This window comes from Ascidiella aspersa, chromosome 1 (assembly GCF_963924565.1).
Source record: "Ascidiella aspersa chromosome 1, kaAscAspe10.2, whole genome shotgun sequence".
Lineage (NCBI taxonomy): Eukaryota > Metazoa > Chordata > Ascidiacea > Phlebobranchia > Ascidiidae > Ascidiella > Ascidiella aspersa.
In genome coordinates, this window is record NC_139447.1 from 19,921,225 (window position 1) to 19,948,858 (window position 27,634).

The following is a 27,634-nucleotide window of genomic DNA, read 5'->3' on the forward strand; positions in this document are numbered from 1 at the left end:
CATTTTGATCTAGGACATTGTCCAGAACTAGATTAAAGTCCCCTCCCATGATTATTGGGGCATCGGAAAAGCTGTCAAGTACGGCGAATAAATTGATGAAAAATTCTGGATCGTCCTTATTCGGCGCGTAAACATTAACAATTACTATTGGGGTTGCATTTATTGTCATTTCAACCATTAAGTATCGACCTTCTTGGTCTACCCGTGTGCCTGAGACGGAATAGGATAAGTTTTTGTCGATTAGTATTGCCACCCCTCTACTGCTTGAGGTGCCGTGCGCCCAAAACGCTTCCCCTCCCCATTCCATACCCATAACTTTTCGTGCTTAGCACTACCATGGGTTTCCTGCAAAAGGGCAACGTGACACTTTTTACGACGTAAAAAATTAAAAATCGATTTTCTTTTCATAGCAATGTTTAAACCTCGAACGTTGTGTGAAATAATATTTAAAGACATACGCTTTATTGGGACCCATAAGACAGGAATGCTTTTTCCCGCAACTACAGTTGACTATCTTATACTTGCAATGGGTATTACTACACGCTTTACACATGGTAACCTTAGGTAGCGAGTTAACAGTAAAACAATTACAAACAACAGAGTACCTTTCGCACTGTATGCACTCAAGCACATCTTCCTTCGTCTTGTTTTCTGGCTGGAGCTCATCGCAGCACGGCATACGTCTCAATGTCCCTTCGCATGAAGGACATTGACATGTTTATTTACCCTCTTCGACCAGAAATAACTCGTCCGTGCAGCATTTCATTGCTACGGAATACTTGTTGGAACAACTCCAGCAAACGAAAGTTTTCGACTGAGCCGAAACCACAGCTTCAGCTTGGCAGCCAGGGCATGTCAGCGAAATTCTGGTCGCACTTAGGCTAATAGATTTGCTGTTAGGAAGCTCGTCTGGGCTTCGTTGCAGCCTTTTCCTTGACCAGTTGTTGGTAAGCTTCGGTGTGCTTGACTTGATGTTGGCGGTGTTTTCTGAGTTGAAGTCCGGGGAGTTCTTATCAGTATCGTTTAGAATACTGCTTACGGCTGTTGTAGAGTGTGGATTGTTATCAGCATTGTTGACGCCAGCGCTAGAGTTGGGGGCAACTGCGTTATCGTTTGTCTCTCCGTGTGCTTTGGCTTGCTTGTGCTCTTCTGGTCTTTTTACTAGCCGAGGAAAATCTTTTTGACGTTTGGGACAGTTTGCTTGTTTGTGACCTTTCTCGTCACAATACTTGCAAGTGAACACTTGCCCATGATATGTTACGTAAAATTCACAGTCCGCCATCCTAATATAACTTGGTAAAGGGTTTTCTTCCACGTCCATTGAATTCATTGTCAAGATTCTCATTCCGGTTAGCAACCCAATCTTGTCCTTCCTGTGTGTCACCTTTTCAACTTTTCCATATTTTGCCGATATTTCCTCTGCTATGAGTTCACTGGGGAAAGGGATAGGCACCCAGCCAACTGCGATGTTAATCTTGTCATTTTCGTATAGTTTAACAAATTTTACTGATTCTGCTGCGCATAGCTTTGTGTAAAGTTCCAAAACATTTTGTCTATTGGTGCAAGTTATGTCGACGTTTTGGCCTCGCATTTCTGCAATCCCAACTAATTTCTTCAGCGGATAGTCCATACTTTTTATAATATTATATTGTTAGTTTAATATCAAACCAGTTACATGCAAAAAATAAACTTGCACTGTTATTCATCAATATTATTATTTGTCATAAATTCATGCATTGTTGAAATTCTGATATTTATTAAAAAATAACTATACTCATGCAGTTTAAGTGGAATTACTTGCAGGCTTTACTTTATGGGGCGCCGTTTGGAAAAAAACAAATACGCTTCTACGGACAACTTTTTTGTCCGATTTAGCTTAAATCGAACTGAAAATTTGTCCGATTTCAATTAAATCAGACAAAATTTAAATCGGACAAATTTTCTGTCCTATTCAATTTAAAGGGACAGATTATATTCCGATTTAAGCTAAATTGGTAAGTTGTTCTCTTGAATGTCATTAAAATTTATTATCTTTCTTTATAACTGCACTGATTTTGTCAATAAATGGTATGTCTGGCGAGTTTGAAAGAACATATAACTGAAGCTGATAATGAGCTTGCTGCTGTAATAATGAAATCAATTCATCAAACATCGCAAGAAATAATTCAAAAATGTGCGAGTAATAATTATATTTTTTATTACAATAAAAAAAAAATCAAATTGCAACCAAAATGTTAGCAATATACTACCATATTTACCTCAAAAATTGAGGGAATACACATCTTATAATAAACATGTAACAGAAAAAAATAGTGAATAAAACAAAATAATTCTGTTAACCAACACTGCATTTAAGTACAATTAAATATGGGAAACATTGCAGGACCCAAAAGAATTTTAACCATATATTGAAGATAAGTTAGCGACACAAAAGTGGTTTCTTTGCATCTGCAGAACGATGTTCTCCAATTGAAAAGTCTGTGTAAAGGTAACCTGACATGGCGCTGATAAAAAAGCCTGTTATAACAATCAAGGTATGGCTACCTTTAAGATGACAAAAATTTGAACAGGTTATGTGTATGTTAGATCTGTAGCCAATAAAAAATCACAATTGTTATATAGTACCATAATCAGAACCAATCATTCAGCCCTACAAATGTGATGGACATAGCAACTTTACAGTTTAGTCATCCAAGTGGGCAACCCTCTGTTCTGAAGTGGCGTCAAACTCTTTAGGCTTCACGCTACAGTTATTAATGTTGACAATTTTGCTATATACGTTTTTGATTGTTTGTTTTACTTGTTAACAAGGAGGTAACTTCAATACAAAATTAATGAAAAAGAATAAATATTTTTTACCTCTCTTCAGCCAGCATCTTTAAGGCCTGTTTACTCTACAGCTGAGCTGTGTGTTAAATTGTGCTTGTACTATTGCTGCGCAACAGACAAAGCAAAATCACTTTTCTGGCAAAACTCGAACTTTAAAACCCCCAAATTAGTTTGTTCATATGTAAAATAAATGTTTTATAGATATTAGTGTTAATGCTATTTGAAAAATATTGAACTATCAAAATATACAATGTATTTGATCTACAGACCATTGTCCGAAAAACTCCAGCTTGGTTAAACTGGGATGGGGATGATGACTTTAAATCTGTAGGAGATTTGTTTAGAGTCTATTGAAGAGTTGAAAAAGGTAATTAATCAAGATGAAGTAAACCTGATCAATGTAACAAGACATTGTATACTTGAATGTGCTGTTTAAATCCTTGTAAGGGCTGCATCCTGAAGTTGGAGGACCGGATAAAACACTAACTCTAAAAAATTGTTGTTCATGCAACTTCATGTGCAACAAGGTGGCCCGTATTAGAAGGATAAAACCTAGTAAAAACAAAAAAATATAGTTACAGGATAATAGATTAGAACCCGCCACTATTTGTGACCATGTCAATTCACTATTATATGCAGCTCTTTATTAAACTACTGATTTTAAAATGCGGCTTGCAAGCTAAAAAGTTTGCCAACTGAATTGGTTTACCCAAACTATTATATTCATACCAAAATCATGTGCTTGCTGTTTTTGCCAAACATTAAAGCAATTATGCAAGCAAGTCCACATTGATTTACTAGAAATAAACCGTAAATGTTATTACATTGCAAAACGCATGCAGCCCGCATAGAAGGGTGACACTAGCGTTAACTTAGCATTCTGGGCTTCTGTGTAGTTCATTTCTAACAATATATAAATGTTTTTTATAGATGGAGAATCGGAAATTTGTTTGGAGGCAATTCTAATATTTGCTACTGGTGCTGTCCAGGTACTGCCACTGGGGTTAGACCCTCAACCTACAATAGAATTTCCTAATGATACAAAATACCCTTTGGTCAACACATGCTGCAATGTGTTGACAATTGCTTGGGGAAATAGAGATTTTAAACTCCCCTGGATTTGGTGTTACATAAATCTGCGTTGTTTTTCATTAAATAAACACCAATCATAGATTTGTACAGATTTTTTTATTTTATAGTCTACTCTAGAGAAGGGCAAGCCAACAAAATGCTACTTTTACTCAAGTTACACATCTATAGCATTATTGAATGTCAAAATAAATTTTTCGTTAAGTATAAAATAATATTTGTTGCTACGAATTGAAGACTTAACTTATATAATACGTTTTCCGCAAGGATTTCATTAAGGCTAGAATTGGGGATCAAATATTGGACATTCAAAGAGTTAAATCATCAATATTCCTTGTTTTTGGCGAAATGGTGTCATTGTTATCAATATTAAATGAAGGGCCCATGCTCTGCAGTTGTAGTAGCTTGTACCTTCATGCAATACAGTTCCAGTGGTGTGTGGTACGTTCAGTGGACCATAGATAATTGTTTATACTATGCGAAGACAAAAAAGATCTATGCTGTTTGTTGGATCAAGCAACAACTGCTCCTCCAGATAATTAGATTCATTCACAAAATGGTTAACTACTTGATAAATTTGAATCGTATTTAATCTAAGTTTCACGATAAAAATAACAACAGATTATGTTAATGTTGATGGTCAACTAGGAATGCAGGGAGTCTAACGGACCCACATCGGAGTTTTATGAACTGAATTCAGGCGTAACCAAACCTGAAACGAGTGTTTGGGGATCACTCAAACCTTTCCAGAACCCGAACCGGTTTGAAAAATGGTTTACTCCAACATGATGTCAAAACACATAATTATTTTAAGTTTTCTTTTGCCCCCAGAAGTATATTCATGTAGAATGGTGTGGACTGTCGATAACATAAGCTATAAAATATTACCTATTTTTATTATGCTTTTCATTTAAAGTGTATGATGCAATAAATATGCTTTCTACCTATGTTATAACAACTTGGATTAGACAAAAAATGTGTAAAAGGCAACAGCAAAAGGGCGAAAGATTAAAACATTGCCAATTCTTGTTCTTGTTTATTTTTCATGGGAGACTTTCATAATTGTTTTATTTTTGCCCCCTTCAATATTTATTTTTTACGCGTTATATTTAACATGGCGTTCTATAATTTGATATATGTTATAACCGGTATAGACCATCAGTTTTTGTGCACATTTAACAGTGGTAAACCCAAAGTCAAACATTTTGACTCCCTGCAGCCTGCATATAGGAATGTTAGGGACTACAAATCAAAAAAACATTTAAAAAAAAAGTGTATTTTAAATAGATTTAACAAGCCTATACTAAAAGATTCTGAGGGGAAGGGCTACTAAGCAACAACAACGAACACGCTCCGAAAGAAAAAACAGCTGATTCTAACTTAAGGCAGAACAGAAACTTTATTAATTTTGATACGCCCTATAAAAAACTCGCGTAAAAGTTATATCGTAATGAAATTTTGTCCGATTTAATTTAAATCAGACAAAATTTAAATCGGACAAATTTTCTGTCCGATTTAATTTAAAGGGACAAATTATATTCCGATTTAAGCTAAATCGGACAAAATTTAAATTGGAAAGGAACTTTGTCCAATTTAGCTTAAATCGGAATATAATATGTCCCTTTAAATTAAATAGGACAGAAAATTTGTCCGATTTAAATTTTGTCTGATTTAATTTAAATCGGACAAATTTTCAGTTCGATTTAAGCTAAATCGGACAAAAAAGTTGTCCGTAGAAGCGTATTTGTTTTTTTCCAAACGGCGCCCCATATTACTTAAATGGTTTAGTGATGAATTCCAGTTCAAAAAATCTAGGTGTGTTCCTGCAATCAAAATTATTTGACTAAACCTATTAACAGTCACAGTGCGGACTAAACCGGTGCTGGTCTAGAGGTTAGGGTTGGTCAAGTTTTATTATTAAATAAAGAATATAACAATACTTGACCCACCAACACCCAAACTCGCACTCTAACTCAAATTTTGTGCGTTGATTTTAGAACTGTAGTAGGAGTCTAGACCAGCGCCCTAAACCGGATTTGGCTTTGTCTTTCATCGGTAATAAACTAAACCATAAAAAGCCACCAAAATCTGCAGCCAGGCACCTCCTAAAAAGAGAAAATGACAGAAAAGGGACAATTCATAGTCACCTTGCACCACAACTCCAGTTTAAATAAACTTGTGGTCCTACATTTTGCCATTTGAACACCAGTTAGTGTTGGATTGGGCATCTGGTGGCCAATGTTTGTTAGTGGATGACAAAGACAAACACCATATAAAACTGAGGGGGTGGGTCAGATTAATGAGTCTTCATTTATATAATTGCCAAGATGAATCGACCACACTCCTACAAGATTTGAGATGGCCTGTCTTCGTGAGGCCATTCTGGTCCAATTCTTTCCTTTAGTTCAGATACATGAACAGTCAATTTTGCTGTCTTAGTAAAAGCTATAAAAGCCTCCCCTGCACTAGGCAGTACTGGGTGATACTGGTTGATACTGGTTGATACTGGTTGATACTGGTTCAGTCACAAAAGCACTCAAGTTTGCTGTCTGAGTAGAAGCTATAAAAGCCTCTATCTCTGGTTCATATTGATTGAACACGCTATTTATAGACGAGAATCAGTTAAGAAAATTTCTGCGATAAAGAAAGATTTACGTCATTAATTCTTATAATACTTAACAAAATATCACGTGAAAACAAGGCGTGGTCTAAACCTTTTTCTCTCGACTCTTATAGACGGAAATAATATTTTTGTCCAAATATGGCTTGAACAAAAGCGCTTCGATCTTGTCGCAACACGTCAGCACATCAAATTAATTCTTTGTTTTATCGCCTTAATGTTACGTCACGGAAAGTTTTTGTTTAAATTCGATTGCCGATATCTCTTGCTAGAGTTTGCAACGAATGCCTTGTTACACCAATTTTTATGCGTCAGAGCTGTATGTGATGTGACGTATATCCGTTTAATGTGAGCGTTTTGTTTTGAAATTCGCCTTATTGTCAACAATCCATTATTTTTAGAATCGAACGCCAGTTACGTCGCAATGTAGATCGAAGCGCTTTTGTTCAAGCCATATTTGGACAAAAATATTATTTCCGTCTATAAGAGTCGAGAGAAAAAAAGGTTTAGACCACGCCTTGTTATCACGTGATATTTTGTTAAGTATTATAAGAATTAATGACGTAAATCTTTCTTTATCGCAGAAATTTTCTTAACTGATTCTCGTCTATAAATAGCGTGTTCAATCAAAAAAAAGAGAGAGAGATAGAGGCTTTTATAGCTTATACTCAGACAGCAAACTTGAGTGCTTTTGTGACTGAACCAGTATCAACCAGTATCAACCAGTATCAACCAGTATCAACCAGTATCACCCAGTACTGCCTAGTGCAGAGAGAGAGATAGAGGCTTTTATAGCTTCTACTCAGACAGCAAACTTGAGTGCTTTTGTGACTGAACCAGAGAGAGGCTTTTACAGCTTTGACTGAAGACAGCAAAAATTGACTGTTCATGTATCTGAACTAAAGGAAAGAATTGGACCTGAATGGCCTCACGAAGACAGGCCATCTCAAATCTTGTAGGAGTGTGGTCGATTCATCTTGGCAATTATATAAATGAAGACTCATTAAACCTGACCCATACCTCTAACAATCTACATTGCGACGTAACTGGCGTTCGATTCTAAAAATAATGGATTGTTGACAATAAGGCGAATTTCAAAACAAAGCGCTCACATTAAACGGATATACGTCACATCACATACAGCTCTGACGCATAAAAATTGGTGTAACAAGGCATTCGTTGCAAAGATATATCGCAAACATTACAATGTGGTTGCAAGAAATCTACGTAACGGAATTTTACCGAAAACTTTCCGCTTATCGTTTGCACATTGGCTGCAAGGAGTAACGTAAACATTACAATGTGGTTGCAAAGAATTTAGGCCATAGATTTTTACTGAAAATTTTCCGTTACGACACATCGATTAAAAACAAAAATTCTCTGTGTAAACACAATATGACAAAGTGGCTTCTACAAAACACAGCAACTAATTCAGGACATCCATGAGATATTAAAAGCAATTAAATAAAATACCTGATTCTACTTATGCATATAGCTTCAATTAAACCTTACTACTACCTGCTGCTGTTACTATTATACGAAAATAAATGCTAAGAAATGTTGTTGTCAGAACAGCGTTACCAACCAGCATAGTTAAATGTACATAATAAATACATTAACTAGACTGATCAAAAAGGCCATTCCAAAGATTTGTATATCATATAAGTTGATTTTACCTAACTTGACGTTGCCTTGTTGCAATAAAAAAAAATATTTTCTGGTGCCAGTAAAAACGAAGTATATTTCTATCAGCAGAAGCTAAAATCAAGTTATTCTGCTTTATTAGTATTGTGTATAGTACCAAGCATACCAATACATCACTAATCCCTTAAAATTCGGTAAAATAATCACCAAATATTGCCATAAAGACAATTTTAAGATACCTCTCCCATAAGCCGTAATGCAAAATTTACGCACTTTTGGAACCTTTCAAGATGGCGTAGAAGCCTTCTAATTGGCTTCAATCTTCAACCACTAGTTGCGCTATCCAGGTTTCATAGAGATCAGTGTGTGCAACTCAGATTCATGCATTCCAAGTCTGGCGCTCGAGGAGTGCGGAGCGAAAAATGGCAAGCAGAGCAAGTTACGCTCAGGCAGTGAATAAAAATGCGGCCAGCTTTAAGAGGCCGAATTGCTTAAGTATGAGGACAGTTAATTTATTGAAAAGAGACGAAATTCTGAATCTTATAAAAAGTATGGACTATCCGCTGAAGAAATTAGTTGGGATTGCAGAAATGCGAGGCCAAAACGTCGACATAACTTGCACCAATAGACAAAATGTTTTGGAACTTTACACAAAGCTATGCGCAGCAGAATCAGTAAAATTTGTTAAAACATACAAAAATGACAAGATTAACATCGCAGTTGGCTGGGTGCCTATCCCTTTCCCCAGTGAACTCATAGCAGAGGAAATATCGGCAAAATATGGAAAAGTTGAAAAGCTGACACACAGGAAGGACAAGATTGGGTTGCTAACCGGAATGAGAATCTTGACAATGAATTCAATGGACGTGGAAGAAAACCCTTTACCAAGTTATATTAGGATGGCGGACTGTGAATTTTACGTAACATATCATGGGCAAGTGTTCACTTGCAAGTATTGTGACGAGAAAGGTCACAAACAAGCAAACTGTCCCAAACGTCAAAAAGATTTTCCTCGGCTAGTAAAAAGACCAGAAGAGCACAAGCAAGCCAAAGCACACGGAGAGACAAACGATAACGCAGTTGCCCCCAACTCTAGCGCTGGCGTCAACAATGTTGATAACAATCCACACTCTACAACAGCCGTAAGCAGCATTCTAAACGATGCTGATAAGAACTCCCCGGACTTCAACTCAGAAAACAACGCCAACATCAAGTCAAGCACACCGAAGCTTACCAACAACTGGTCAAGGAAAAGGCTGCAACGAAGCCCAGACGAGCTTCCTAACAGCAAATCTATTAGCCTATGCGCGACCAGAATTTCGCTGACATGCCCTGGCTGCCAAGCTGAGGCTGTGGTTTCGGCTCAGTCGAAAACTTTCGTTTGGTGGAGTTGTTCCAACAAGTATTCCGTAGCAATGAAGTGCTGCACGGACGAGTTATTTCTGGTCGAAGAGGGTAAAGAAACATGTCAATGTCCTTCATGCGAAGGGACATTGAGACGTATGCCGTGCTGTGATGAGCTCCAGCCAGAATACAAGACGAAGGAAGATGTGCTTGAGTGCATACACTGCGAAAGGTACTCTGTTGTTTGTAATTGTTTTACTGTTAACTCGCTACCTAAGGTTACCATGTGTAAAGCGTGCCGTAATACCCATTGCAAGTATAAGATAGTCAATTGTAGTTGCGGGAAAAAGCATTCCTGTCTTATGGGTTCCAATAAAGCGTTTAGATGTGATTGTGGCATGGAGTACGTGTGGGACATTGATATTGGTGTCGAACGCGTTTAAATACTATTTTTATGTCTTTAAATATTATTTCACACAACGTTCGAGGTTTAAACATTGCTATGAAAAGAAAATCGATTTTTAATTTTTTACGTCGTAAAAAGTGTCACGTTGCCCTTTTGCAGGAAACCCATGGTAGTGCTAAGCATGAAATGTTATGGGTATGGAATGGGGAGGGGAAGCGTTTTGGGCACACGGCACCTCAAGCAGTAGAGGGGTGGCAATACTAATCGACAAAAACTTATCCTATTCCGTCTCAGGCACACGGGTAGACCAAGAAGGTCGATACTTAATGGTTGAAATGACAATAAATGCAACCCCAATAGTAATTGTTAATGTTTACGCGCCGAATAAGGACGATCCAGAATTTTTCATCAATTTATTCGCCGTACTTGACAGCTTTTCCGATGCCCCAATAATCATGGGAGGGGACTTTAATCTAGTTCTGGACAATGTCCTAGATCAAAATGGAAGTAAAAAACATCGTAACCGAAAAGCAAGAGAAAGTCTTTTGCAATATATGACACATTACAAACTAACAGATATTTTTCGCCACAAATTTCCAACCGTTAAAAAGTTCTCAAGGCTTCAGAAACTACCAGCGGCATCATCGCGTTTAGATTTATTTTTAATTGACGGATCTCTCGTCGAAAACGTTAAAAATGTAGACATAGTCCCCGGTATTATGTCCGACCATAATATGGCAACTCTAGGGGCTGACATTAACCCAGCACCACGCGGTAGAGGCTACTGGAAATTTAATACATCACTATTAAATGACCAGCGTTACAAGGATAAAATAAGAAAGGTAATCACTTATTATAAAGCAGAAAATCATATAGGCGAAACCGACCCACATGTAAGATGGGACGCCTTGAAAGCAGTTGTTAGGGGAGAAACTATTAGATATGCGGCCGAACTAAAACGAAGGCTAAATATTAAGCAAATCGATTTGGAAAAACTGATTGGCGAGACGCAAGACGCTATTTTAAAGAACTCTGAAACAGAATTAGGCCCCTTGCACGAAAAATTGTCCAAACTTAAATCGGAACTCGACCAGCTAATGCTGCGCCAAACTAAAAGCGCCATAACGCGAAGTAGGGCTCGCTGGGCAGAGGAGGGCGAGAAAAATACAAAATACTTTTTAAATTTGGAAAAAAGGCATTGCGAAAAAAAGGGTATTAACAGACTTTTTGTAGATGATAAAATAATAACTGACCAAAACAACATTTTGGACGGTCTAGTTGACTTTTACAAGCAACTCTACAAACAAAACGGAGATCGATTGAACAAAACCTTAATCGCCTCAAAATTAAAAACACTAAATCTCCCAAAATTAAGGCAGAACAATCAAAACTATTAGAAGCAGAAACAACAGAAGCGGAATTCTTCACAATATCAAATGCGTCTATATGGCAGCTTGGCGACATACAGTAAATACAGGTAGGCTATCGGCTTCTCAGTCCGAAGCAGTGGTAACTCTACTTCCAAAAGCTTATAAAGATCATCTTCAACCGGGAAATTTTAGACCGATAACGCTTTTGAATGTAGACTACAAAATTGCTTCAAAAGTAGTTAACACCAGGATCCGCGGGGTACTAAACGACATTATCTCGCCTGCGCAAAATGGTTTTATTCCAAAACGATACATAGGCACTAATATTCGTCTTTTGTTCGATATCATTGACTGCGCCGACTATTACGATATTCTCCCAGAAGAATGGGATTCGGGTAGCGCAACAACGTCCCATTCGTATAGAACCCAAACATTAAAATTATTTATCCAGCAGTATAACTCCACCAAATCGGTTTACGAAAAAATACAAACAACAATTCTCTTTCCTCCAAAAGCTCAATTAAAATAGCACTGGACCTTAAATTGCGGAAGGGCACGTCTGCCATGGGAGAAAATTTACCGCAACCTCTACAATTCAACAATCGAAAACAAACTGAGAAGCTTTCAGATAAAGTTTAACTTGGGCGCAATTGTTACAAATAACTCCCTTTATTCGTTTGGTGAAACCGAATCTAACCAATGTACTTTTTGCAAAAAGGCCACGGAAACCCTGTACCACTTGTTTTATTTGTGTCCTGTTACGTGTCTATACTGGGAAAACGTGAGTGCGTGGTTAAGTACTAAATTACGAATATCGTGTGTTTTTTTCCCGCGAGCAATTACTCTTTGGAGTGCACAAAAACGAACCGTGCAAAACATTTGTGAATTGTGTCCTTTTATGCGCGCGATATGCTATTTATCAATGTAAATATGCCGACACTGTCCCGACTATGTTACGCTTTTTACTGTTGCTATCTTCTGTGCAAACTTCGGAGCGATATTCGGCTTTAAAAAGAGGAAGTATGACAAAACACAAAAGTAAATGGTCGTTAGCTGCTTGAGAGCTTCACTATTTTGATTTGTTTTTCTTGTTCGTTTTTTTCGCTATCTATTTTATTAATAAAAAAAAAAAAAAAAAAAAAAACTCAGATTCATGCGCGCTCAAATGTTTCCCAATTCGCCTCAATTTATAATGGGCTCTTATGGGAGCAAAATAGAAAATCGTCGTTTTTAACTTTTTTCGGCAAATTTGTAAATTGTGACGACCCAATATAAAAACGTATATGTATAATGCACCGGGAAAACAAGATGACGTCCATGTCGCTATAACAAAGAGCGAGTTAGCTGCGCAACTTGTGATTTCTATAGAGACTTTGCTCTCGTCCATTGTGATTGGTTCGCCAGTCGCAATCGCAACCTAAACAATTTGAATCAGAAAGAAAGCGTCAACTAGATCAGTGGTCTCCAACCTTTTTAATAAGCGACCCCAATTTAAATAAGTTTAAATCAGAATTAACATTGCGACCCCATTTTTGTTTTCATATATAATACTGCTGGAACTAAGTAACACGAGCAAATATGCGTAAATTATACACATTTCCAGAGAATTGTGCCCACATGTGAACCAAAAAGATTTATTTGAGAAAGTTTTATTTAAATTATGAATTTAGCACACGAACTAATACAAAAATTTCAATTTATTCCAACACTAAATTGCATTTAGTGTGATGGTTGCGCCTGCATAGTGTCCACCAGTTTTGGAAAACGCGGCTCGCATAATGTAATCCTCTAGCCCAGTGCTTTTTAAACTTTTTTAGTTTTGTTCACCCCTAGCATCGATCTCCAGATTTCATTCACCCTTGTCTAATGATATGATAAAACTATCTCGTCTATATATAACAGCACAAGGTTGTTTCGATTTTTGTTAAGATCAACTCAAGCTAAGTTTTACCATTGAAAATCTACAATTTTTCGAGCCAGAAGCATAAAGCTACAAATACACAAAACACATCCACCAAATTTTTGTACATAAACACTCAGTGCAAACCAATTTTACTATTACAATAAGCAAAAAAACACCAGTTCATAGTCGATTTACTGCAGCGAGCTATCATACATTTCTGACGGTTCACCCTTATTCACCCCTTTTGATTGGTTCACCCCTGCAAAAAATTTGTTCACCCTGGGTTGAACCATTCACCAGTTTAAGAAACACTGCTCTAGCCTACTTCCATGTAATGCTCTACTTCCAAGCGATTTACGCTGTTTCATTTTTAATATGCTCATTGTGCTGAATTTCATTAAACAAAGTTATTTGGTTGAAAACGGAAAGAGTAAAATTGGACAGAGTCGGGTAAATTAATTGCATCGAAGTGCAAACGTAAATTTTTCTTTGCCTAAATCTTTGTAACCTATAGCAGCTCTTAAGAGCTAAAAACAACTATTTTGTAAGCTTATCTTTTCTAAGTAGGCTACTCAGTCACGTTTACTATTAGGACGTCATTGGAAAGAAAACAAAATACATTAATTGTACTAAAACCAACGCCTGTATTATATATAGGCGTTGCTAAAACTGCAGAAATATGATGAGTCATGGCAACCCCAGAAAAATTTTAGCCGACCCCACTTTGGACCGCGACCCACAGGTTGGAAGACCACTGAACTAGATTGTAGAACGCCATTTTATCAAATAAACTATACAAGTTCAACTAACCAACTCGAACCCCATATACCTACCCACAGTAGCCTACTATGTAAAACAGTTCATGCTAGTTGCAATGACATAGATGTTGCAAATATAAGGTACAGAGAAATAAACTATAGAAGTTCAACTAACCAACTCGAACCCCATATACCTACCCACAGTAGCCTACTATGTAAAACAATTCATGCTAGTTGCAATGACATAGATGTTGCAAATATAAGGTACAAATTGGCATCCAATCCTCCATGTTTAATCACATTTTCTATTACATTAACATAATTTATCTTAAGTTATACGGAAAAACAATTCAAATTTTAATAGAACATTGTATTTAAAGACAAAGCCGGCTCATTTTGGCATTTGTAAGCCTCATTTTGGCACCCCTGGACCTTGTCGCCCGGTGACATATGTACCCCAACGAAGAAAATATTTTTTTTAGAACTCATATCAGTTATTAACAACAACAATTGATCATTCACAAGCATATTACCAGCTACTCCAAAAAAAATAGGCACGCTACTGAAAGGCCAGTGGCGTTTTGCTTGTAATAAAATTGTTTATTGAAAGATTTTCTGTAATGCTTTACATAGCAAGATTTTTGTGTTTTGTCGTAACATTGTAAGCACTATTTGTTCTTTTTAGCCCCTAAGTTGATTTCACAATCACAATAACAGCAATGATCGTAGCTATTTCCCTTTCGACATCGTTGGATATTAGGAAATTTATTTTCATGTTTATCACAAAATACGTGCTTATGCTAACTTACTATCTCAATTTTATTTTTCTGTACTGACCCATGTGTGTCTAAACCTAAAACGTCAGTCCTAACGTCAAGCCGAAAGTTTACTTGATTGCTAAAGGCAAACTATCACACTTCTAAAGGCTGCAATGTACTTTTTAGAAAAAAACAATTACAATCAATTGCTTTTAGGAATATAATACCTCGTTGTTATAATCTGGGTAAAATAAATTGGTAAATATAAATAAATGAAGTTTCTCACTCGTATGACGAAGGGAAATTCTTCATAAAGAACACTTTTATAAACTAAAATAGGACAAACTAAGCACACAACTCTAAAACAAGCACGTTTCTTAGAAATAAGCACATCAGTGTTTTCTAAGACAATGCACCGAAAAATAAGCACACATCTTAGAAATGTAGCGTCATAAGTAATAATTAGTGGATAATTTGGAATTTATTGTATTGTGTATTTATCAAATATGTTACGATTTATGATTTGTCACTTTTTCACGCCTTTTATCAAACACTCGCTATTACACTGAGAACAAAGCATTCGGCTGTTTCACACATGAATAATGTTATATCGTGACACATATATTTCCGTTATAGATAAAAGTATTTCACCTGTGTGAACGCGTTATTGTTAAAGTTCCCGGCTGCCAAAAAGGCTCCGGGTTATAAATCATTTCCGCTTTTTGGTGTCGCCTTTCCTCTTTTATGCAAACTTTCAACTTATATATGCGAAAGCTTATATCAATATAACCAGTCTTGTTTAGTCAATACCGGTACAATGAGTGGTCTTGCTTGCCGGCATTTGCCGGCTTGCCCATAATAGCCAACAAAAACTGTGTGGATTTGTAATTAGACTACAACAATACTTATTGAAGCAATAGTGTGGTTGATTTGGCGAGGCAAATTAGTTTAATGAGACTTGCAATTAACCCGCCTGCTTCAAATTGTTGCCACGCGAGTGAGGAAGAAAGAACTCTATTTCTTATGGTCAAGAAAAGTCGTCGAACGAAGCTCAAAGAAAAGATGTGCCTTAATCTGTACGGACCACCTACAAACGACCGCCTGAAAACTATTATGCTTGAAACCTGCAAGAAGCTAGCTGTTGGAAGAATTGATTTCGTCGAAAGATACGTGAAGAGACGCTCCATAGCGTCAGCAAAGCATTTGCTTGGAATTCGAAATACTAAATACAAACAAGCGTTGCCGATAAAGACATCACCACCGTTTGGAATCATGGAAAACGCAATTGCACATGGATTTCACTAAAACTGCGATTCTGCCTAGTTTATCAGGTGAAAAATCTATTATACTTTTAAAATAAAAATAAAATTATATATATAATAAGTAAAAATATCGACTGAAAGGTCTGTAAATTGTTTTTATGCGACTTTTTATTAAACCATTATGTATCGCATTTCGCAAATTATGTATAGTCTATATCTATGAAGTCTAAGCTTAAACGTCGATCGCACGATCTTTTGATAAATGTTAAAAGAGCTTAATTTTTGTGCTTGGAGCTCAATAGTTTGAAATCAACGCGTTAAACTTGTGAATCACGACTTAATTTTGTTGTGCACGAAATAATTTCGTGTTAAATTTCCGGATTCTTTTAAACATTTGGTACGTTTTGGGTTTTTGTCTGTTTTTCTCTCATCACGCAGCCGCGTTTACACACGAGTTTAAATACCTCGTATCAAAAAGCATAATGATTTATCCACACGCGAAACATTAGCTTTTAAATCACAACTTTAGGAACACCCCATTTCCTGCCTTTTGTTGGAAGCAATAGTGAATAAGCAACAACTTCATAGCGTATTTTCTTGTGATGCGTCGTTATTTTAAAACTCACATTGAACGAATTGTGCAAACTAAAAAAAATGCAAATTTATAAGGAGATGTTGCTCAATGTTAAAAATCAATAGAATTTAATTCCGAACAAATAACTGCCCCTCCTTTCTTTTGTCTTCACAGTTTCACGTTTTTTTTCATCATTTATGACGAAAGGACTGAACGAGACAAGGAGACAACAACAAAACGCCTGTCGTTCGTTGACTTATCGACAGAAGAAAACAACTTGTTGTTGAACGTGTTGCTAAAGGCTACAACTCGTGACTCATTGCCTTGTTCATGTTTATTTCGCTTAAATCGTATGAAGCACTTTCTAACAAAAGTCAATTGTGTTAAAAAATAGCAACCTTTCGGGTATATTGCGATAAGCAGCCGCCGTGTTATGTTCACGGCGGCAATTCCTTTTGTGCTGGAGTGTCTGTAGCGTCATAAGTAATAATTAGTGGATAATTTGGAATTTATTGTATTGTGTATTTATCAAATATGTTACGATTTATGATTTGTCACTTTTTCACGCCTTTGACCAAACACTCGCTGTTACACTGAGAACAAAGCATTCGGCTGTTTCACACATGAATAATGTTATATCGTGACACATATATTTCCGTTATAGATAAAAGTATTTCACCTGTGTGAACGCGTTATTGTTAAAGTTCCCGGCTGCCAAAAAGACTCCGGGTTATTAATCATTTCCGCTTTTCGGTGTCGCCTTTCCTCTTTTATGCAAACTTTCAACTTATATATGCGAAAGCTTATATCAATATAACCAGTCTTGTTTAGTCAATACAATGAGTGGTCGTGCTTGCCGGCATTTGCCGGCTTGCCCATAATAGCCAACAAAAACTGTGTGGATTTGTAATCAGACTACAGCAAATACCTTGAAGTAATAATGTGGTTGATTGGTCGAGGCAAAGTAGTTTAATAAGACTTGTAATCAACACACATGCTTCAGAAATAAGCACGGTATGGCAACCCTGCATATAACGGTCCTTTCTTGAATATTGTGAATCCTTTCATCTTTCCCAATCATTTCACCAAGTAAGTGGTAATTTTTTTGACTTGTATCCAGGGCTGCGGAGTCGGTTAAAAATAACCCAAGTCCCACTCCGACCAAAAAAATAAACGCGAGTCCGGCCCTGACCCTATAGCCTGTATTCCGCTAATTTAAGTCACTAAAATACCGTGGATATTCAGCAATCCACTTATAGGGATGTCATATAATTCATTCACTCGCAATACATCGTTGAAAAATGTTCCACATTGTGCTATTCCACTTTACAATTTCCAGTTGGCGGCCATATCAGTTTTAAAATTTGGTACTGCGCTTGCGCACGTCGGACTCGGGTAGTTTAACGTGGTCTTACTCGAGTCCCGAGTCCGACCGCAGCCCTGCTTGTAACTAAAGTTCTATATAGTTAGATATTTTTATGCTGAATTCAAAACCTCATAGATGACTGTTTTATATTTTTGTGCTGTAATAAGTTTAAACAACATATTTCTAAATACGTAATTTAAAAAGAAAAAGTGCTAATTGCAACTGAATACATGTAACAGAAAAATTAGCAAACAAAATTAAATTGACCCAGTTTACCAATGCTACCTACGTTTAAATGTTGATAACACCCTGCTGGCCTTAAAGCTTCTTTTAAAAATAGTGTAATAAGTTTAAGCCAAAAAAATATTGTGAACCCTCCTGGTTAAAAATCATTGGTATAATCCACAATTTATCAATTAAGGCATATAAGCTATGGCCCAGGGTGCACCGCAGCCTTAAATTGACAATTACTATTACTTTTTTTCTGTGCTCAGGTTAAATTGGGTAAACAATATATCTAGATATCGAAATGCTGTATAACCACAAAACACAATCATATTATTTAGATGTATTAAACAAACCAAAAATCTCTAAAAGTTATAACGATAAAATCTCTGCATAAACATACAGTGTAAAAGTGAAGCACATTTTGAAAGGGCAAAACAAATTTGTGGCATTTCTTGTACAAACTTATATATATTTTTTCGTTGTGGTGTATTGTTTCTTTACTTAGCTTTGTAAAAACGTTTCTAAGGCCAAACAGGTGGATTTTCTAAGCTAGGAGGAAGCTTGCAATTTTAACAAAGCCAGGAAGATTTATTTACAGTTTTGTACCATAAACTAGGAAATAGGTGATTAAATTATTTAAGGTGAGGCACAAATATCCTAGTTAACAACTGTTAGACACCACTGGACTGAAAAAATTGGAAACTAGAGTTATTAAGGCACGGTTTTGTACTGAGGTTGCTATAGGGTTAGTCATTCAACACTTCCAAAAGAACTAAAACATACATATAAGCCTTTTTAAAGACATACAGTGCACTTTAAAAGGAGTATACTATTATATAGGGTTGGTAGGTAATCTGGGGTTTTGGACATTATTAGTATGAAAATCAGACATTTTATCCTAAATAATGACATTTTTTATTTCTGTCCTATGACTGAGAGCTAGTAAAGGACTACAGCATGAAGACTGGAATTAGATTAACATCATCTCCAGAGTTAAAACACAGTACTGGAATAAGTTTTAAATGGACATGAATATTATAAAACAACCTTTACATAACCTTATGTGACAATTTGCTAGTGCTGTGTCACCCAAATTAATCTGATTAATGCAAGACAATGTCATAGTCATTGATCCTACTGCATAATTACTTTTATGCTATTGGGATCCAGGCCGAAAATTGGCTGTTATAAATGGCAACAGCGACTTAACTGGCCGGTCAGAATAAGATATGCCTAATTTTGAGTTATGATTATAGTTGTTTAATTTAAAAAGTGCACAGACATTCCAAAAAAAGTGCGCACATTTTTTAAAGCATTTTAAAAAGTGCGCACATTTTTTAAAGCATTTTAAAATGTGCGCATGTTTTCTAAGGTCAATAAAACATTCACATACATATGTGTGTTAACCACTGTGATCTAGCTCTGCTGAAGTGGCTTTTTGACCAACGGATACGGCTTGTGTATCTTTAGTACACCGAAAGCCACTGCAGTGAGGTTTGAACTCACCACCCATGGTTACACCGGGATTGTCGCTCTACCAACTAAGCTACATAGGCTCAGAGAGGAGCGAGTCACCAAACAACCATACGCCAATGCTTGCCACATTCTGTTAGTACAAGCAACTTCATATCTGCTTGCATCATTGATTGACAGATTCGGTGAGTCTGCAATGTCTTTTGGTGTACTACTTTCCAAGGTATTTTAAAATGTCTGCACATTGTGCAAATATGTTTGCAACCCCATCTCTGACAAAAATCCAACAATAGGAAAAGTATAGTGATGTTGCTGTTGCCGCAGTCACTGTTTTAAATTAATCGCTACTGTGAGGTTGCTCTATTGACAGTCGCTATTCGAAGCCCAGGCCATTGGTCTTAATACTTGTGTTGTAGATATATACTGACAGGCAAAAAAAATTTGCATGCAGATTAGACAGCATTTCAAATTTGTGTTTATAACTAGATTCAGCTTAGCTGTGCTGGGCCTGCTATTGGGTGATATGTTTTTTGCTCTGCAAGATGCAGGTAGCACATCCCTGGTTAAAAGGTATTGTTGTGAACTGATCTTCAAGCAAATTTTACGTGTTTTTTGAATAATCCAATGAAAAAAATACGATAACACTAACTTGAAATATATACGTTAGGTATCTGTTGGTTTGCGTAAGCTTGGCATAAACAGCATTATAAGTGGTATAAATTTTAATTCATAGCTAGAGTACCAATAAACTCCTCACAGCGCTTTTGTGCTGAATTTTTTCCTTAAGCTTGATGGTAGTCTTAAATAGCTAATTAAATACATTATTTTTTATTTATGCAGTTAAAGTTTGTAAACAAACATAATTTGCCAACTGCACAAATATAGGCCACTATTTGACAAGACCAGCAAAAAAATCTTGCAGACCTCTGGTTAACAAATACTTCACTACCCTAACCCTAAAGTATAATGATTTTGGGAAAAAAACATGTTCCTACCTCCCCCCCAAAAAAGCCAAAAATGCAATAAAAAATTATTTGTCAAATACTTAAAACTGCATTATTCAGCTATTATAAAAGTAAAATAAAAGTGTCCGTAAAAGTGCAACTTGCATCAAAAGCATGTCCTAAGCCGAAAATAGTGATGCATATTGTATTACCTACTAAACAATGTGTTTGACCATTACACATATGATGCACCATAGTTAAAAGGGAAAAGGTTACACAACATATTGTATCATTAAAAAAATGTTTAAAACTTGCTCATTATGATTAACTGAATAATAAAACTAGAAATAAATGAAGTTAACAACACACTTTTGGAAAATTTGTTTCACAAGTACCAGAGCACAGTTGTTAGGTCCAGGTCTATGTGGATATGTGCAATTAAGAGTTTGTTGCAGTAGCATGACCAATAAAGTTTGTATCTTTCAAGACACCATACAGGGAAATACAAATGCACCCTAGTTAAATAAAAATCAACTTATTTAGTCATCAGAATCATCTGACTCTACTAATGTACCAAATTCCAAACACGTTGATACCAACTGTAGTTTCTTGTCATCTGACTCAGTTGGAACTCCACAAGAAAGAACTTTGTAGCAAACATCACAAACACGAAGAGGTTTTAATGATTGATGTTGTATTATGGCCTTACTGGCAGAACATGTCCCGCATACCACATAACCACATTTGCGACAGTGGTGTCTTCTCTGCAATGCAGAGAAACGTGTTTTGTGGCATCTCATACATTCCCCTGCTTCGCCATCAGGGACCCATGCTGGAGCACTTTCTGGGAAAGTGTTTAAATCTATAACAAAAATAAGATAGGTTTAGAGTAAGACAAATAATGCAGCTTGTAACAGTTATAATTTAATTTGGTATATCTTAATTCTCAACAATCATCAGTTTCCTTATCACATTATGTTTATTATCTTTAATTGTTCAATAAAAACCACACATATTTTGTAGATTTTTAATAACACCTAGTTTTACAATACCATCTACAGAACAACATTTAAAGAAAAAAACATATAACTTTTCATTTGGTCTTTGTGCCGTACCACATTTTTTTCTTTCCTCTTCAATACATCTTGTCATATGGGTCATCCACTCTTTTTTTTCCATTGCTGTTTGGGCATACACTGCGAAGGATTTTGTGGGAGATATTATTAGCCACCCGTTTCTCAAACAGTCAATTCCATCTTGTGTTTCTCTAGTCTCAAGATTGTCGTTGTCTGGAATCTCTTCAACTCTGACATGTTTTAGATGAAGAATGTTTTGTTTGTTGTATCTAATAAAGAACCAAAACACATTTATGACCTTGACAAATGTTACACAGCTATGGATAGAATTCAAAGCTAAATAGTAGAGCAAATCATTTGCTCTCTTAACAGTACGTTTGCCCAAAACATGCTAAAACTGACCCGTAAAATTACAATTTTTTTACTGTTTAGTCTGAATCTGCGATGGCCAACCAGTATTTTCCAAAATTAAGGCCAATTAAAACAGTGACCAGATTAACCAACTGCAGCAAAAAGTGGTTGGGTGGTATGAGGAGGGTTAATTAATTAAATTTATTAGTTTATTTTCAAGAGTCCGGTATGAAAAAAATCAGTTAATGGTATGTATATCAGTCCCAAATAGTGATTGGTTTAATCTTTAATTTTTCCCCTAAAAATCAAATAAGACATAAACACATTCCAAATAGACGGGGGTGCGGTTGTTGTATATTTTGTTGGGGGGGGAGGGCATATTTTCAGGGTATAGTATTTATTTTATTTTAGTTCATATTCATTTGATTTGAAGTGTTACCAGGGTTGCTTTTAAAGTTTGTGGTTTAGTATACACGCTGCATGTTCCATAGTGTATCCTTAATTGTTTGTTTCTGCAAGCAAAAACAGATATGGGCCGAAAATTTCCCGCCTTAACTTATGGCTTAGATGCGAAAGGGTTTGCCAAGAGATTTATTTTCATTTACGTAAATTTGGCAAAGACTATACGAAAATTTAATTTTAGAATTATTTTGCATCAAAAATATTCACTTTATCAAAATATTCAAATATTTAATTTCATTTTTGCCGCCTCAAAACAAAAATATCATTCCCAGAGGCAGTGACAAATGGGCATTTTTGCCAAGAGATTTATTTTCATTTACGTTAGTTTGGCAAACACTATACGAAAATTTAATTTTAGAATTATTTTGCATCAAAAATATTCACTTTATCAAAATATTCAAATATTTAATTTCATTTTTGCCGCCTCAAAACAAAAATATCATTCCCAGAGGCAGTGACAAATGGGCATGGGCACTTTCCGCCTAAAAACTTTACCTTCGTGAAAACTTTCGAGTTTTTTCCTTATGGTCCAATCTGGCGACACAGTTCACAAACGTCATATAAATATAGCTACTCGCAATGCTTTCCTGTGTTCTACAATGGGCGAAACTTTAGTACATGGCCCTCTTCATTATATAACTCCAACAATAAATTAACTTTTATAGATAATGCGTACGGCCATACTATTAAATCTTGGACAGCTGACAAGCGAATATAAGCATTCTCCTAAGATCGCTTAACGCCTATGACATACTTTACTTGAATTACTAAGACGAGCCACTGCGCACAATAAAAGTCGCAGGACAATAAAGCACAGCAGGCGTCCAGTCGCTTCATCGCTTCGCGAGCTGAACAAAGCAAGACACTATAACTGAATTCTGTACTAAAGTTTTTTCCGCTATATGGGAGTCGATAGCTACAGAGAGCTAAAACGATGACGGGTCAAAATTTAGGTTTTTTGTCCCCCATTACATTTTGAATGGCAAAAACAAGATATGTCCCGAAAATAAATTTTCGGCCCATATAAATTGTTCACAGAGAGTAGCAAAATTAGCCAAATTGCTGTTCTGCCAAAACGCTGGTTGTTGTAGGTTAGGTTAAAGTATTATGTTCCTGTGTAGACAGGGAAAGTATAGTATTAGTAAATCCAATTTTTTTCAATGTTTAACAATCATCCTTACAATGGAAAGTGCATATTGTATGATAGCATGATATCTTAGACCAGGTATGGGCAATTATTTTTAGCTGCTGACCGCATGAGAAACTTAAAATCTTGTGGCGGGCCAGGTCAAAAAAAGGATCTATAATACACGCAATATGATGTCAGAAACTCTGACGGTATTAAACGATTGTTATTACATTTGGAGTTATGCGAAAATGTGCAATTTAAGTAGAATTTAAAGAAGGCCTACTTTCGATGCGCCAATAATATAGAAGTATTTAGGCTAGGTTTGTTCAACATTCGTTGGAGAGGATACCACAGTGCAGATGATGCTATTTGTCTGTAAAGTTGCCGAAAAATCGTGTGGAACATAGAGAAAAACATGAAAACAACTTCCGTTTTAGTATTTAAAAAATTAGAATTTGGTGGGGTCATGACTAGATCCGTCCCTGGAAAGAATGTTTAAGATCAGGTGCGTAGCGTGACCGTTTCAAAGGGGGGTGTCCCGAAAATAAAAAATGGGAGTCCCGAATTTTTAACTTGGAAATTCCCTTATTTTCCGCCTGAGGTCAATAAATAATGACGTTATAAAACAGTGACGGGTGCATCGTCGACACTCCTGCAAGGCGAAAAAACTAAACCAAGACCGTAAAATATATGGGAAGAATCATAAACTATCAGCAGCGAAGTATCCTAAGTTCCATGTACGGGATGAGCGTTAAATTACAGGCAAGTCTTTCGCCAAGTGCAATGCTAAACAAAGATCGTTTCTCCGGGTGTTATTATGCCACTTTTTTAGTTTTGTGATCGTTGTTTACTGAGATTTCAAAGGGGGGTGTCAAGACTCCCAGACCCCCCGGGTGGGTTATGTATTATTATATTTATTCTTCCACTCACTTTACATTTTTGTGACTGGTTTTGTTACTGTAGCTAATTGACAGGCCAGTCTGGAAGTATGGCAGATCTTGACAAGATCTCACAGGTGCACTGCAAAAATCTCTGGGTGAAAGGGTGCACTTTATCATTTTGCTATGCATTCTGTATTGCATACATTGCATTGTAAACTATGCTGCACAAGCGTTTTACATATTTTGGGTGCTGTTCAGATTTTTTGGGGGTGCACTTGCGCCGAAAAAAAAAGCCGTACATCCTCAGTGGTCGACAGGGAGAGTATAAAAACAGCATTGATTTATAATTATTTTAAAAAGATAAACCGCTGTGCTGAGGAATAAGCATAAACGCAGGTGGACATATAACTTTTGGTTTGGTGGTTTATAGCAGTGGTTTCCAACCGGTAGGTCGCCTAAAATTTTGTGGGGTTGCCATATTCCTGTTGTTTCTGTACGATTTATGTATTTTGTTTGTTTTTTTTCAAAAAGTCAACTATATGTTACTAAACTTGGGCAATGTGGTTAGTTGGTTTGCAGATATAAGGAGTAGGCTTTGAGCATATTGAAAACGAAACATCGTAATAATGTGGAAGTAAAGCATGACATCGCTTATGCTTATGCAATTTGGAGTCGCAAATAATTGTTTAAAACAAATTGAAATTTTTGTTTTCGTATGTGTTAAATTCAAATTCATATGTCAAATAAATCCTCCTAAAGGCCACTGTGGAAAGTATGGCAAGTGCACCTGCGAGATTTTTCAACCTTTTAAAAGTGCACCCCGAAAAAATCTGAACTGCACCCGAAACATGTAAAACGCTTGTGTGGAATACGTGTACAGCGCAAAGTATGCAATACAGAATGCATCGAAAAATTATAAAGTGCACCCCAGGTGCACTTTTTGGACCTTTGTTGCACTCGGTCACCCGGATTTTTTAGACCGTGCACCGAGATCTGCCATACTTTCCAGCAGTGCCTAAAGGCAATCATTTTGGTGGATATGTGAAGCCACAGTTCTCTGGAATTGTGCATACATTTGCTTGTGTTACTTTGTTTCAACACGAAAACAAAACGGGGTTATATTGTAAATTCTAATTGAATTTTGTTTAAATTGGGGTCGCTTATTACAAAGGTTGGAGACCACTGGTTTATAGCATTGCTTCATTAAAATTATTTGGGTTAGCAATTAGGTTCAGGTGTGGTCAAGTATTTTTATTTTACTATATCTCTCCTATGTATTTCTTCCAAGATTGCAATTTCAATTGTGACAACTAGTTTCGTTACTATACATTTTGTTAAGGGTTGGATTTGAGATCTAAAAGTGTTTTATCTATCTAAAAGGTTTTAGAAATTGTTATATTTCTCCACTCACAAGAAACTAACCTTTTTTTAGAAATAACAATATTTCCATACACAACGATGTCATTAAAAAGAAAAAATTGACGTTGTTTTGGTTTTTTTCTGCATAGCTTTGTTAATACTCCTTCTCCAACAAGAACTCTAGATGGAAGACATAATGGCTTTCCAGATGAACCAAAACATGTTTCGACATGACTTATTCGACGAGCATTTATTTCAGTATTTGCTAATCTATCAACCATTATAACAAAAACCAATATGTTCTTAAAAATGGCTTAGAAAAGTACTGAATGTACGTATAGGGAGATAAATAACCATTGTCATTTCAGCAAAATATTTTATTTTTTAATTTTATTAATGCCGTTTACCACAAGTCTAGCGTACTTTCACTAATCACTGGAATCGTCAAATGTGTTCCAATCCACTGCACTTTGAGATTGAGGAAGAACATTTTGAACAAGTTGAATTTGCTGTAGGTTCAATGTGACACGAAAAACCGATGTTGGGAGCCTTTGGCATTTTTCAGTGCGTGTCTGACACCAGCATGTGTTTTCTACTTTTTACCTATTTTTTAGCACAAATCTCTTTGAGTGACATTGCATGTTTTTATATCATCGAATGTATAATCATAGAGCACTAATACTAGAAGCGACACTCGTAAATATCGGCAGATCGGTCAAGCTTGGATGAACCGGGTAAGATTCGACCTTTTCCGGTGTCGCTTGGTAGATACTTAAACGTCCATAGCAAAACGAGGTTCGATCCAAACTCCAGGGAAAGCACTTCCCTGTTACTTCACACACAGCGCATTGTGACGTCATATCCGCTGATCGTAAGTAGTGTGACGTCATAAACCCGGGTGGGGGACGATCGACGAGGGGTTCGGATGGAAATGGATCGGCAGCTGATTGGAAAGCAGCCACTTCCTTGTCGAGCCAAGGCTGCTTAATATTGGTCGTGTGTTAAGGGAGATTGTAAAATGACTGATGAATGTTGTTTTATCAAAAGTGTGCCCCTAAATATTTAAGATATTTTTAGTGTGCCGTGAGCCAAAACACTTTGGAAACCACTGCGTTATACGATTAGTTTTACAGTGGTTCTCAAGCTGACTTAAAATTATTTTTTAATCGGCCGACTGTGCTGTAGAAGTTGTTGGATTAAAATCTACTTACAGTGAATCCTTGTCGAACGTAAATTTTTAGTTCAAAGTTTCTTTCAACTATATTTCTTCAAGGAAGTGTTCAAAAGCAACCAGTTTGGCGAGTTATATCATATCTCAGGTTTTTAAATTAGATTGTGGAAAGCAGTGCTTTTCGAAGTTAAAATAAATTCACCCTTCTTGCGTAACAAATCCTTTTATGACGTCACAACAGTAATGCACACAGTATAGGCTCACCTTTGAAGGCGCAAATCTCCTTCTTAGCGGCTTTCTTGGCGTGATGAGAAGTCCTCTTGAAGATGCGATGTCAAAAAAAAACAAAAAAGGGTTGTAGTGTGACGTAGGATGAATATCAAAGTCTATACAAGCTCCGACTTGTGTGAAGATAATTTTGTTATTTCAGTTTCATATATAGTGACGTTGCATTTTAGTTCAAATTCTACTCGTCGAACCCTCGAAAATGAAAGTTTAGGCCACCTAAACAATACAAAGGCATTTTGCGGTTTGCGCGAATCTGTAGCATCAAGTTTTTAAGTTCACTAACAGTATCGTAATGACTTAAGTCAAAGACCTAAATTAAGAGCAAGCACTTAAGTCACTGTTTTACATG

At 36.4% G+C, this 27,634-nt stretch overlaps 1 protein-coding gene across 1 annotated transcript; it reads right to left on the minus strand.

The window, feature by feature from the left end:
- Window positions 1-20,723: 20,723 nt before the first annotated feature.
- On the minus strand, window positions 20,724-26,143 carry LOC146168200 (pleckstrin homology domain-containing family F member 2-like). Its single transcript, XM_083389124.1, has 3 exons — window positions 25,890-26,143; window positions 21,684-21,913; window positions 20,724-21,430 (listed from the first exon to the last, which is right to left on the minus strand). Exons 1-3 carry the CDS (start codon window positions 26,105-26,107, stop codon window positions 21,108-21,110), a joined length of 771 nt encoding a protein of 256 aa, XP_083245250.1. The 5' UTR covers window positions 26,108-26,143; the 3' UTR covers window positions 20,724-21,107.
- Between the last annotated feature and the right edge of the window lie 1,491 nt (window positions 26,144-27,634).

Excerpts from the sequence above, each read along its gene's own strand:
- LOC146168200 (XM_083389124.1), bottom strand. The coding sequence starts at position 26,107 with ATGGTTGATAGATTAGCAAATACTGAAATAAATGCTCGTCGAATAAGT. Across the intron at positions 21,914-25,889 it reads ATTGTTATTTCTAAAAAAAG|ATACAACAAACAAAACATTC; the intron begins GTTAGTTTCTTG and ends GTTCTTTATTAG. Across the intron at positions 21,431-21,683 it reads AGAGGAAAGAAAAAAATGTG|ATTTAAACACTTTCCCAGAA; the intron begins GTACGGCACAAA and ends TTTTTGTTATAG.